The sequence below is a fragment of the Lepisma saccharinum genome, chromosome 3 (genome assembly GCF_977018435.1).
Source record: "Lepisma saccharinum chromosome 3, izLepSacc3.1, whole genome shotgun sequence".
NCBI lineage: Eukaryota > Metazoa > Arthropoda > Insecta > Zygentoma > Lepismatidae > Lepisma > Lepisma saccharinum.
In genome coordinates, this window is record NC_139231.1 from 61,017,425 (window position 1) to 61,032,578 (window position 15,154).

General features: G+C 37.5%; 1 protein-coding gene across 1 annotated transcript in view; it reads right to left on the minus strand.

Annotated features, from left to right (window-relative positions):
• The window catches only part of LOC145985078 (RRP15-like protein), a 37,719-nt gene that overhangs the window by 16,421 nt on the left and 6,144 nt on the right, over positions 1 to 15,154 (minus strand). The window contains exons 2-4 of the mRNA XM_083118652.1: positions 14,156 to 14,614; positions 10,161 to 10,246; positions 8,747 to 8,954 (exon numbers count right to left, since the gene is read on the minus strand). Coding sequence (XP_082974778.1) covers positions 8,747 to 8,954; positions 10,161 to 10,246; positions 14,156 to 14,560 — 699 coding nt within the window. The 5' untranslated portion in view covers positions 14,561 to 14,614. The remainder of the gene's footprint in view (positions 1 to 8,746; positions 8,955 to 10,160; positions 10,247 to 14,155; positions 14,615 to 15,154) is intronic.

Here is a 15,154-nt window from a genome sequence, read left to right on the forward strand (position 1 = left end):
ACTACACTTATTATTGCTTTTTCTTCTCTGCGTTCTAAATATTAAAAAAAATACTTAATATAAAACAACGGATTTTATATTAATATTTCGACTATTGCTACCTTCCACTGATGATTATATTGCTTATAGTGTTGCCCACGGGACGAGACGGGACAGGCTTTTAAAGATTCGAGACGACACGAGATTGACTATGTGTCATGAGACAAACGAATATTTTCGAGACGAGACAGCACTTCCACGAGACGAGACAGGCCAAAGTCTCGTCTCGTGGGCAACACTAATTACTTATTTCTCTAATAAGAACATATAACTAAAATCTCATGATTATCAATTTCCCTGGTTTACTACTATTTCTTTTTAATCCACTAACTCACCTCTAACCAACATGGCTTCATCTCACATCGAGTACCCTTATCGACCAACCTGTATGTATCTGCCTTGATTACGTGGCCCTCAGTTGCCATGGCAAACGGTGCTGCCATCTGTTATCGAAAAATTACCACAAAATTGCCTTTAGTACGGCCTTAATATACTACATAGGTTGTAGTCTGTGCAAAGCTGCACTATCGATGTTCTACTGTTTGGTTCTCGATTTTTTTTTTTTTTTTTTTGTAGCACTTGTGTTCGTCCGAGTGAGAAGCAAAATAAACTTCTCGAAATAAACTGTAGATGTTCTCTTATTAAACCAACATAGGTTATGGGCCAAGAACACCCAGAACACTGAGAACATGTCTAATGCAGTTGTAATAAGGAAAACGAGGAAGTGCGGCTGTTCATGTTTGAATACGGACTGTGAAAATGGAGTCCGTGAAATCTACTATACAAAAGTTAAATAACAGGAACTAATTGGGAGTTACTACTTCTAAAGGAAGAATTGTTGGATGTAGTGACGGGTGTGCAGCCAAAAGAACCGGACGAGGAATGGAAGAAAAAAGACGGAAAAGCTAGGGCCAACATTGGACTTTTGCTGGAAGACGATCAACTCGTTCATGTAAGAAAGCAGGAAACAGCGAAAGGATATTGGGATTCTTTGAAACGGTATCATGAAAAATCAAGTCTCACAACTAAAGTGTATTTATTGGAGAAATTGTGCCGCTTACAGCTTAATGAAAATGGCGACATGGAGCAGAACATTAATGCAATGTTGGATATTGTGGATCAACTTGCAGCTTTTGGTGAAAATTTAGCGGAACATTTGCAAGTAGCAATGTTGTTGTGTAGCCTGCCGGACAGTTACGAGATGCTAATTACTGCACTGGAGACGAGACCGGAAGAAGACCTAACTTTAGAAATGGTGAAAGGGAAGCTCATACATGAATATAAGAGAAGAAAGGAAGCCAAAACTGACAGTGGTGTTTAATCAGAAAGTGCTCTTAAAGTGAAATCCGATAATGTGAAAAGTGTCTGTTATTTTTATAAAAAGCCAGGTCACTTTAAATGAGATTGTTTTAAGTACAAGGCACATAAAAGGAAAATCGTGTATAAAGCAAACCAGGTGAGTAACGTTGAAGAAAGTGAAAAAAGAGATGATGAAAGTGGTTCTGATTGTGATAATGTTCATTTTCTGTGTTTTGAAGCAAGTGAAAAAGGTACAGGTAAAGACAAATGGTACATTGATTCAGCAGCCACATGTCATATGACCAGTGACAAGGAATTTTTTAATCCAAATATAACAAATGAAATATACCTTGCAGATGGAAGTAGTTTGAAATCACAAGGCATGGGTGAAGGTGTAATACAATGTATACATGATAAAGGTATACAGGATGTATTAGTAAAATCTGTGTTGTATGTACCTGAGTTGCATGGTAGTTTACTATCGGTGAAATGTCTTACTGAAAAAGGTTTAAATGTTGAATTTCACAATAACACATGTATCATTAGTAAAGATGGAAAAGCTGTTGCATCAGCAGATCTGACAAATAATTTATACAGAAGGTCGATCCGCGTATATGTGTCCGATTTTGGACTAGCACTTACCTTATGAAAATCCACGGGATGACCATCGGTTGGCCTCAATGTGATCACCGTGTGTCTTGGCAATAGCCCTGCACCGTAACTTCCATTGTAGGAGGCTACGATGAAGTACAGGAAGTGGAATCTTCTGTCATTCCTCCTGACAGGCTTTCCACAGGGGCCGGAGAGTGGTGACACGATGAGAGGAAAGTGCCCGTTTCAGTAGACCAAACCCACAGAAATTCATGGGATTCGCATCCAGTGACTTCACCAGTATATCGTACAATGGAATACCCCAAATCCCGATGTCTGTCGCCATATGTGGCAGAAAGTTCTTAGTAGAACGAGATGTATGTGATGAGACCTTACACCGATAGGCCTCACTGAGGTAATGTTCACGGCTTTTAAATCCTTCCGGAGGCTTAATTTCTCACACAGGGTGTGGTTCACAGTTGACTGGGCCACGTGGAGTCATATGGCCATCACACGTTGCGTCGGGAGGTTTCCTTTAGTGCCATTCGATGCAGCTTCCGAGACACGGGTGGCATCGCTACAGTGCACGCTCCCTTCCTCGTCCCCCTGGTGGGCGACTGAATAGCTGGAACCTCGTGGTTTTTATGCTGCTTGATTGTGTTCTTGATGGTCGTCGAACCCAAGGCACATCCATGTTCTTTGCACTGTTTCTGAATTTTTGACACCGAATATTTGGCATGGAAAAGTGCAACTACGTACCCTTCCCAAAAACGGTTCACCTGTGGAGCCATGATGCACACAACACACACTTGTGATAGTGCCACGATACTACAGGCTCTAAACGTCCTCCCATGCTTTTAACCGCTTGGATCGGTCGATTCTGTGCATAGGGGTGACGGTTCAAAATCGGACACATATACGCGGATCAACCTTCTGTATAAGTTGAATACTATTTCAAATGTAGAATCTGTAAATCAATTGCACAAGGTTAAGTCATGAAAATGACAGGAAATGTATTCATCTTTGGCATCGTAGATTAGGACACAGAGATGCAACAATTGTTAAAAATCTTGGTAAAGGAAATTTAGTTAAAGGTGTTGATATTGATGCATGTAATGTAACTAAAATTTGTGAAGAATGTATTCAAGGTAAAATCTCTCGTAAATCATTTCCAAAATTGAAAACTGAAAAATCAAAGGAATTATTAGATATAGTGCATTCAGATGTGTGTGGTCCGATGGACGTTGAAACTCCTAGTGGGAACAAATATATACTTACATTTATAGATGATTTTAGTAGGTTTACTATGGTATATTAATGAAGAAAAAGAGTGAAGTTGAAGATAAATTACAGGAATTTGTACAGTATGTGAAAAACAAATTTAAAAGAAAACCTAAAGTAATCAGGACTGATAATGGAGGAGAGTATATGTCATTACAACTGAAAGATTTCTTCAAAAGGGAAGGAATAGAACATCAAACTACAGTGCCATATACCCCACAACAGAACGGCATTGCGGAAAGGAAATGATAATTGTGCTGGCATGCACAAGAAGTACTGGGGTGAAGCTATAAATACAGCAAATTACTTACAGAACAGGTTACCCACAAAGATATTGGAGACTACTCCATATGAAAAATGGTATGGAACGAAACCATACATGGGTCATGTGAAAGTGTTTGGCAGTGTTGGATATGCTATGATTCTAAGTCATCGACAAAAGATGGACGTTAAAGGAAAGAAACTTGTCTTAGTTGGATATGAAGGATATAAAGGATATAGGTTACTAGATATGACATCAGATAAGATTTACATAAGCAGAGACTGTAAATTTATTGAAAACTCAAGTCATGTAATTTCAACTTTGAAACCTATCCAAAAATCTGATTCTAATCATAATACTGATTGTGAATTATCCGTGGACATTCTTGAAGAGGAACCAGAAATGCATTCACATTTTGGTAAAAAGGAAGTGAAGAGTGATTCAGAACTAATTTGCAATTCAAAAACTGATGAACATACAGATATCAAAGTAAATAAAAGGACACCAGATGTTATCCGAAAATCTGCTCGTACAACAAAGGGACAATTACCAGCTAGATATCTACAAAAGGTCATTGTGGAAGGAAAGTTACCAACATATTTTGAAGAGGCAGTTAGAGGACCTGATAATGATAAATGGGAGACATCAATGAATGAAGAAATGAACTCATTGAAGGAAAATAAAACTTGGGAACTAGTTCAACCATTAAATGGAAGAAATGTAATTGGTAGTAAATGGGTGTATACCATTAACGAAGATGCACAAGGAAAAGTTACTCGTTACAAAGCCAGACTAGTTGCTCAAGGATATTCACAAATCTATGGTGATGATTACGATCAAGTGTTTGCACCAGTTGGAAAACAAGCAACATTCAGAGTTCTTTTAACAGTTGCAGGAGAAATGAATATGGCAGTCAAGCATTTTGATGTAAAGACAGCAATTTTGTAAGGTGATTTAGATGAAAAAATATACATGAAACAACCTGAGGGATATCATCAATCTGGGAAAGAAGAATATGTATGCAGATTGAAGAAAAGCATATATGGGTTAAAACAAGCCGCAAGATCATGGTATAATAAAATTGATGAATTTTTTGGTTAACAATGATTTCAAAAGAGGCGAGGCAGATCCATGTCTTTATACAAAATCAGTTGATGGGAATATGATCTATATTCTAATGTATGTAGATGATCTTGTGACTGCATGTACAAATGTTGATTTGATTAATGATGTAGCAATGTTAATGTCAAATAAATTTCAGATTAATTGTCTTGGTGATATTAGTTGTTATCTGGGAATTCAAGTTGAGAGAAGTAAGGATGGAGTTTTTGCTCTTCATCAAAGTAATTACATAGGGAAGTTAATCAAACAATTTGGATTGGAAGATGCAAAATCATCAAAAATTCCAATGGATCCTGGATACATTAAATATGCAGAAACTTCTGAACCATTACCAAGTAATGAACAATACATACAAGCTATTGGAGCATTATTGTACATAAGTATAAATACTAGACCAGACATATCAGCAAGTGTGTCAATTTTGAGTCAGAAGGTCAGTTGTCCTACTAAAGCTGATTGGATTGAAGTAAAAATAATTTTTCGTTATTTAAAGGGAACTCAATCATATAAGTTAAAACTCGCGTACTTTGACGTGGCCGCTCGCATGAGTGACCTTCGGCCACGTTGTGATCGCAATCATGTTATAGATGGGGTTCCTCAATGATCTTAATGACTTTGAAAATGTCTGCATGTTGTATTGGATGATGGGGAACATGTGTATATGTTCGCTAATTTGAAAAGTTTATAAAGTAACTTTGTGTGTGTATGGCCTCTAATAAGGTACAAATATTCAAAAGAAAATTGTCTAATTTCTTAATAATAAACTGAGTAAGTAATAACAGTTTCAAGATAATTAGTTGCGTGTTTTCACATAAACGAATTCAATAGCGACACTAAATTGAAAATGCAATATTTACGTCTTTTGTCTTTCCACATTTTTGAACGTATTTGGATAATAACCGTTTTCCGCCATTCCCCCCACATTCCTACCTTGCCTCTGTAATAAATTCTGATGCTCGCATTTTGAAATTCGAAGAGTCTAGCATGATTCCCTTACAGTAGCATTCGGGGTGAAAATAAACTTTCTTTAAGTTCCCTAGCAACGTCCGTTTCCATGGACAACAACAAGCACGGCAAGCTCTAAGGAATTGCATGTCATTATACCCCCTAAACATTTAGTTGAAACAAGCACGATGCAGATATTTACGAATTGAGTATAACAATATATACGTAATTGTATCTGGGCTGAAACTCCTTATTATGTAGATGTCACCCTTGTTTCAGGCACCTTTTCAAAACCAGGAGTTGATTTATCTGTGTGTTACATATCTGTGAGAAATATAATGTAGCTGGACAATTAAGAATTGAAGGAAACAATGTGTGCAAAAGAAATGCCCGTGGCAACGGTTGCTAAGGACGTGAGAAAAGGGCATTTTCACCCTTAAGGCATTTTCACCCGATTGAGAGATTTTTGAATTTTCTCGGCCTTTTGGGACGATTTCAAGGGGGGTCGTAATCGGGCGTTTTTCGTCTCCCGGGTCTTCCTTCATGGATAACATTTATGTCAGTGAGTGAGTGGTGGGATTGTGGCTTTATATATATTGGATTAGGAAACAAATTTGAATTTGAAAATGATTATTTGTTAGGTTACGCAGATGCTGATTGGGCTGGGGATGTATCAACTAGAAAATCAAACAGTGGTTATGTGTTTATGTATAAGGGAGGTATGATAAGCTGTGCTTGTAGAAAACAATCTTATGTTTCATTATCTTCCGCTGAAGCTGAGTATGTGGCAATTGCAGAAGCATGTAAGGAAGCAAAATGGATAAAATATGTGTTAAATGATATGGATAAAAAATGTGATTATCCAATTATCATAAATGAAGATAATCAAAGTTGTATCAAATTAATTAAAAATGAAAGGGTTAGTTTGAAAATGAAACATATTGATGTAAAATATCATTTTGTACGTGATCTGTATTATAAAGATGAAGTAACATTTAAGTACTGTGCTTCAGAAGACATGATTGCAGATACATTAACAAAACCACAAACAGGTATAAAGTTAAGACAGAATTGTAACTTAATGAATGAGTGAGTAATTATGATATACACTTTATTATTCATTGAAAAAAAGGGGGGTTATATATAGGGTGTTTTTGTCAATAAACATATAAAGTATACCAGGTGTATAAGCTTAAATCTGATGTTTTGTAGTCAGAAAAACACATGGTTTGTTCATAGAAAGCAACAAGAAATTTATTCAAAGTACTTGCCCTCGCGAGCTACACATTTTGCCCATCTCTCGGGCAATTTGTGGATACCACGCCAAAAAAAGTCCTTCTCTTTCGAGACAAACCACTCATCAAGCCATTTTCGGACGTCTGCATACGAATCGAAGTGCTGCTCAGCGAGGGCGTGGCCCATCGACGAAAACAGATGGTAGTCGGAAGGGGCCAGGTCTGGTGAATAGGCGGGATGGGGTAGCACCTCCCAGTTGCGTGTCTCCAAGTAGTTTTGGACCAGTCTTGACGTGTGTGATGGGGCGTTGTCGTGGAGGAAAATCAGCTTGTCATGTCTTTCTTGATAATCCGGTCTTTTGTCACACAGAGCACGGTGCAATTTGATCAGTTGTTGGTGGTAGCGGTGGGCAGTGACAGTTTCACCAGGTTACAACAGCTCAAAGTAGACGATGCCCTGTTGATCCCACCAAACACACAGCATCGTCTTCCGGCCGAAGCGATTTGGTCTCGAGGAAGATGTTGATGGTTGGCCGGGATCAACCCACGATTTCTTGCGTTTAGGATTCTCGAAATATATCCACTTTTCATCACCAGTCACAATCCGATGCAGGAAAGACTTTCTTTTTTGTCTGGCAAGCAAGATTTCGCATGTGTTTTGGCGTCTCTCCAGCTGCCGATCGGTCAATTCATGCGGCACCCATTTTCCGATCTTTTGAACCTTTCCCATGGCACGTAGACGCATGGAAATGGCTGCTTGAGTAACACCCAATTGCTCGGCAAGCATCTTTTGCGTTTGGGTATCGTCCTCGTCCAAAAGAGCCTGCAATTGATGGTCCTCAACCTTTCTGGGCCGATTTTCACGCTTCTTGTCGCTCAGGTCAAAATTGCCGTCTTTGAACCGACGAAACCAATCCCTGCACGTTGTTTCCGATACAGCACTGTCACCATAGGCCTCCACAAGCATTTGATGCGATTCAGCAGCCGATTTCTTCAAATGGAAGCAGAAAAGCAGAGCTTCCCGCATATGCTCTTTTTCTGGCACAAAACTAGACATGCTTACCACAGGAACACTGTCTGTTGTTGTCTGCACCTGCTAACGATGTGCACTGATTTGTGTTGGCAGATGTCCAACTCATAAAAACACCAGGTATGGCGTGCTCATGGTAGCTTCATACGCTCACTAACGCCATCTATGAGCAAACAGCAGATTTAAGCTTATACACCTGGTATAAACGAGAGATCAAGAGTTAATATACTACATAGGTTGTAGTCTGTGTAAAGCTGCACTATCGATGTTCTACTGTTTGGTTCTCGAATATTTTTTTTTTTTTGTAGCACTTGGGTTCGTCCGAGTGAGAAGCAAAATAAACTTCTCGAAATAAACTGTAGATGTTCTCTTATTAAACCAACAAAGAGTACACTGGAACCTTCTGACAATAGTATACACTCAAATCACTGTCCCTATGAAATTTATGAGGTAAAGCTGAAGTCCTGAATGTAGCAGCAGTTCGGCATCTTTGACCCAACCCCAGAAGAAGCTGACCGGAAGCGTATCTGGTTTCGAGCCACCACCTGTTTTTCTGTAAAGCGATGTTGTCACTTTTGCCTGCAGTGTTTAGACATCCATTCATTCACTGCCAGGTTACACTCCCAAGGTCTTTATATTGTATAAAAAAGTAGCACAATACCATAACACAACCTAGAAAAGATAACGCAACCGCAACTTTGCGTTCAAAAATCTCGAAAGAAACTGAATTAGCAACATCTCATTTAGTCCACGTGGAATTGACGAGAGCTGTCATTTCTTGGACGAACACTATTGGTGGGAAAGGTTTCAAGGGACGATTTATTGGACTCCACGTGGATCTGACATGTTGTTCTTAGGGGGAAAACTGATCTTTCGGAACTTTCTTTGAAGTAAAGTGAGGTTGGAATCAGGACGAGGAGTATACGATAATGTTGCACTCACCTTTATCTCCACTTCTTCTTCTTTTACTTCCTTCGTGGTTTCTACAGGAACACTCAGTGTTGACCCCATCAGCATATCTAAGAAGCTAGTTTTATCGACACTTTTCAACACCTTTTCCCTCTTCCTCTCTGAGGGACCAGCACTATTCAGTTTCTCGTTGATGTCCTTCTTTTGTGTATTCACCACATTAAATAGTTGCACAACACCCCTGAAAATAAAACAGCATTAAAAGTGTGGGGTGAGTGGTGTGGAACAAGAATGTGTTTTAAATGCAAGAAGACATGTACTGCCTGACCCTATCTATATACCATTTTTGGTGTGTACAGAATGCAATTTCCTTACTCACAGAGGGATGAATAATGGGGTGTAGCTTACACATGAAATAACTGAAAGTCATACTTAATTATAAAACAATTAATTTTTAATTACCAGCACATAAGTTTTAAAAATAGCTTGTGCAACCGGCATCTCTATTTGTGGATTAACAACACATATGGTTTGCCATTTTCTACAACAAACCGTTTGCTCATACCCAATCCATGTTTCACTGACCAGTGACCAGTCAACCCCTTACTATGAGGTTTAATCCTTGAATGGGCGATTGCAAGCTATAATACAAGTTTAGTCCTTTCTCTTTGGTTAAACCATTTAAAAAAGAACAAAGCATATAAAAAAGTCATCAATTAGCATCTGTAGCATAGAATTTATACTTTCTTTTATTGATGACACCTATTGACTCGTTCATGGGGGATCATCATGATATTGAGAGTATGATTATTCTACAGTGAACATTCTTATGCAGGAATATGTAGGCTGGCACACCAATTTGGTCCAGCTAGTTACAGATGTGACATCGTTAGTAACTAGTTATGATGCATTTTAAAGAAAAAAGTACAACTTGTTTAAATAATGGATTTTCTTCCTAAATAACGATGCCTGTGACATAATTAACATTTTACAAAGTAAAAAAAATGAAATAACAAGGGCATTACATTTTGAAATTTTGTTTTGAAGTTCACTTTATGCACAGATAGGATAATCGGGACTGGACCTACAGTTGAAAGTGGGATCTGAACAATCATGTGCCTCCACCAAATATCAAACCTGGAACTTTCTGATTACAAGGCAACAACACTGAAGAAAATTACAAATTGCTTGATATCTTATACAGGATCAGTACACTACCAGTTAATGGCATCAGTAAAAATCTCATAATGCTAAACAAAGTACATACACAGTAAAAAAAACATTGATACATGCTTGAGGTTAGGTGAGTCCCAGTCACCTTATGTAAGAATCCAGCTGGGAAAATTTACACCCCAGAAATCAGATCCAGATCTTCTGCATGCACCATCGGATCTCAACAGTCCATCCTAAATATATTTATTCACAGAAATGCAACATCTATATTTACCTAGTTGCTATCTGTGTCAATACTTTTTCTCTGGCTTTGTCCAAGACACTTGGCTTCACTCTTCCATTGTCTGCCCACTCACACTTCTGAAAGTACACATATTTTAATTCTTTAATATGTGTGTGTGTGTAGAAATAAACTTCATCCTTAACATATCAATTCTGTGAAATTTATACACACAAATAATGTCTAACCTGACAGGTGAAACAATATAAATAAAAAATAAATAAAAAATATATATATATATTTTGTATTACAAAATAAAAATGGCCAGTCACGTGAGAAAAGTACTTGAAACAATTTTATATATAATTTGCAAATGCTGTAAATAAAATAGTGCAAGATAATTCATGTAATGATCAAGGGAAACAACCTCATAAACATTTGTCCCAACATGAACACAGGGACGCTTTTGGTAAGAAACAAATATGACTGGAAAGAAACAGAGATGCCACATCACACAAATTCAAAGAACAATTCCATAACAAGAAGATATGGATGGTATAGTAACTGGTAAAATAAACATGAATGGATTAAAACTCAGATTATGCGTGAAATATCCATCCAGTCCATTCCATGAGCAATTATTGTGTTAGTTCCCCCCCCCCCATTGTAATACACAATTTTTCATTAAATTTCTTGTGAATATGATTCATATAATTTATTTTACATAATATTACTCCCGCATTTTTCCATTTGCGATGGTGACAATGAGTGCTGATTAGATTAAATTGGAGATGGAACACTCACAAGGAATGCCCAGGTCAGGACTTGAACCTGGGATCACAGAATGGTTATCACAATGTGCTATGATGCAAGGGGTCCCAGGTTTGAATTCTGGCGTGGGCATGGATGTTCTTTGTGAGTGTTCCTAAATGATTTTCATTACATGGCTCATCCTCAACTTCAAGACTAGTCAACTGGCAGAAAAGTGTAGAACAAAAATAAACCAAGTCAATCAAACAAATCACACATTTGCAATTCTATTTTCAGTAGAACTTTGGATATTGGTATCAGTAAATTATATATCAGTACACAGTGTATAGTTATAAGTATTGGCAAAAAAAAAAATCACATCAGTTCACTTTCCGATACCAATAACAAAACTAATTCAAGAATAAAATGACACATCTCTGCATCTAACTGCAACCATGTGGGCCGTCAGCCCGTTGCCAAGGCACACGACACACCGGCTCGGTCCCCTCGAAAGACCAAGACCGGGCGACGCTGCCTACAATTTCTCTTTCTGTTATAATATATATGCCACGACTAATTCTCAGTTCCTGCGGGGCATGAGAGTCCGCATCTCAAGGTTCGGGTAAGGGTCTGCTTTTGAATAATAATAATAATGTATGCTTACATAACCAAGAACCTTAACTCTAAAGTAGGTAACCTTCCTTATGCTTAAACTTCCATCGTGATCGCACCCGCATCCCACTGACCAGTGAGGTATACGCATGCGAGTCGCGAGCGAAATCAGCATAATCTAAACTGACTTCTTATGGGTTGATAAAGCCTCCGCCTCACTGACCACGGAGGGCAGGACACCTCATCAAACCAAAAGGGGCCAGTTAATTTGTACTTATAAACTAAATTTACTATAAGGATATACCCATTAACGATTACAAATTTATTTACAAATCCAAACATAGTTAAGTTAAAAGAAAAATATACAAACTTCTGATCAAAAGGAAAACTACAACAATGCCAAGATAAAATTTAGATCCATAACGACTTCCGTAACATAGACTGAAACTTGCTTTAGAGTAAACATAAAACCCAGAGAGCTCTCTCTTATATATTATGTCCATATCCCATCATAGAACTAACACAGCTTTAACTTGGTTTCAAATAACGGTGACAAATTATTAACTAAAGGTCAACAAAATTACTATTGACCAAAACCAAAGAAAAATTTGCATAACATCTTTCCGTAAATTTCTATTCGCGCTTCTGTCATATTTTCACATCTGCATTATGTTCTCTAGAACTCATGAGGTAAACTACCATCTTCAGGGTCAACCTCGAAAAACATTTATAATAAAATATAAGGGGAGCCTTTCTCTACCCAATATCAAAGCCATATCTCAGCCACAAATTACAAATGTCCACGTGGAATTCCTTAACATAATAGGGGACTCTATGTCTACCCTTTTTGGCTACTCACATTGCAAAAGCAAAACAATAGACTTTTACATTAAATGAATTTCTAGAACAACATATACTCGACCGGTCACCTATTATAGCTGATTCAAAATTATATCTAATATAAACCTAATAAGAGAAACCACTAAACTTTCCTTAACGTTTCGGATACTCAAACTTTAAAATGGACATGAAACTACATAAGCTATAAGATTTAAAAGGCACCCTCTGACCAGAGGTATGCTCTCAGATTAAACTAAAAAGAGAATCAAATTTATTTAATTGAACCTCCTGACCAGGAGAATTCAGAATGATTTAGAATAAAAAATTAACTTGACGAGAAGGATGTATATCTTGAATTTATATCGGAGTCACACTGACCAGTGACTTCGACAGAAATTTAAAATGTATGAATAATTTCAAAGTTTAAATTATTAAGATTAAATATTTATATATGAATTAATTATTTATAAGCCTGCCAAAATCCCCTTTAAGCATCTTGCTGACCAGCACAAATCCTGAAAGGTGGCTTACGGAAAACCTCGGACATTGTGGAAGGGAGAGCTGACCAGCAACTCCCCACACAACGCCCGTATTCTCCCAGCCCTGGACCTCGACAAGCGATTTAATCACCTAAAGATTGCAGAATATACTGATCAACTGATTCTTTTGCCAGCGAAACGGCTGGTATTTATACTCGCGGGATTGCGCAATTCTATTCCCTGAACAAAAGATTTGGACTTACTGAAAGTTATTTTTAGCTTTCAACAATTACCCCTTCCAAAAAGGCATATCGAGAAACACAATGCAGCAAAATTTACTTACAGAACCACGCAGCGCCGAACGAAAAAGAACCCATTGTTGATTAGAAAGAAAAAGAATGCAAGCTTCAACTTGCTTTGCATTCTTTTCGCTTGGCAGAAACTGTGTTACAAATTTTAACAAGGATAAAATATACATTCAAAGAGATTAGACTACAAAAGAATTTATACGAGGGCTATCGAAAAGTAATTTGAATAATAAAGAAATTTACCAAAATTTATCAATCGTTACAAAACTAAGGACTAAGGTTTCTGTGGAAGTTGAACACTTTTTCAAACTTTGTTACATTTTCATACTTTTGGCATACAGAAGTTTACAAACTGGCAAATTCAATTAATCTGTAATACAAATCTTCATATTGTCACAGAAGCTTATTACTGAAGTTGTAGTTATTAGTTGTAATTATTATTATCTACAGGCAAGGGCATATTCTAGTTCTTCAGATGTTCTTCAACATGACTCATTGGTCAATTAGGTGATTTTCCCTGATATTTTAATTTTACTAAATTCCCAGAGATGTTCAGGTTTTCCAGGTGTGTGGGAACCCTGTTATTAGCACGTTAGTAGCAATAGCAATCAGTGTTCTTTGTGAGTGTCCCTTCATAAATTTCATATCATCCTCATCTTTGCGATTAGTCAAAAGTGGTACAAAAGGGAAGTAAAATTAACCAAAACTATAAACGTTTCTACTTACACTCATGCAAAATTTTCACACTGCACAAGAACGAAACAAACCTCTGCATTCTTTCTTCCTTCATCACTGATTTCTGCTCGTAGACTGTTTACTACACAAAAAGGTCCAGTGCATTAAAGGTTAACTACATTTGTTGTCTTTTTCTTTTACAATTTGCACATAAAAAAGCTTTTTTTTGTCTTCCTACAGGTTATTTGGTGAGGTTCAACATGCATGCACACTTACCAGGCCAAAATAATATTTTTACGTGGAAATGAAAACAGGAAAGGTAGAGTAAAAATTATAGTTATCTGATAATAATTTGTAAAATATTAGCGTAGAAACACGCACTTACCCTAATTTTCTTGATCAACTCCTCCGCTATGGGTTTCACATCCTCATCATCTGATGCTTTATCATCTTCACCATCTATTTCAAATCCAGGATGCTTCTTTTTTTCTTCAGACTCTTCCTGTCTAAGTTTCTTTGCCTTTGCCAACACAATTGTCTTTTTCTCCTTGGGTTTATTAGTCCTAAGAACTTTTGCCATCGCATGAGCCCAGGTGAAATTTCCTGAACACTCAGCATCCTCCTCACTTTCAGGTCTGTTTCCTCCATCGGACTCTGCTTCTTCCATGCTTTCCGCTTCAACAGGTGCATCTGAATCCTCATCTGATGCTTCATATGATTCATTGGAGTCGGTGGAATCCTCAACAACTTCCGAGCTCTCCATTTTAACAGGCTCTTGTAAGTTCAACATAGCAATGTTTCACAAATCCTTCAACAACACAGACAGGTTGCTTTCGGCACAGAACTGTTGTGAGGAAAACGTATATGAAAAATTAATAAAACAAGCAAGAAATAATGGCCACAAAGGGCAAATGAAATTACATTACAGTGATATTTACAAGATGAGAACATTTTCCACTTCTACTTTCTTGCCCTTCTTAGTGGGTTGGAATTTTTCCGGCCCTGTATTCCTGTACAAAGCTGGGTTCACCCAGCCTCAAATAAGTGGGTACCTAGTGGCAACCCTGGGGAGCAAAAATAGCTAGTGTGTGGTGTTGATCACATCACCCTTAAAATTGCCGAGATCGATTATGTGCGGGGCCTTACCCTCCACATTCCCTAAATGTGCCTTCATGGCACAGTGTTATATGAACGGGGAACTTTACCTTCACTTAACTATGACACAGTCTTCTTTGAAGCACAATAAAAATTATGGTTTGCTTTGATTGTTTTCTGAAGCTGAACATATTCTTTTATATTGTATACAACATATCTTAAATTATATAATCTTCTATATGGTAGTGAAATTTAAGAGAACTTTATTAACTATCGCCTGTTACAAACT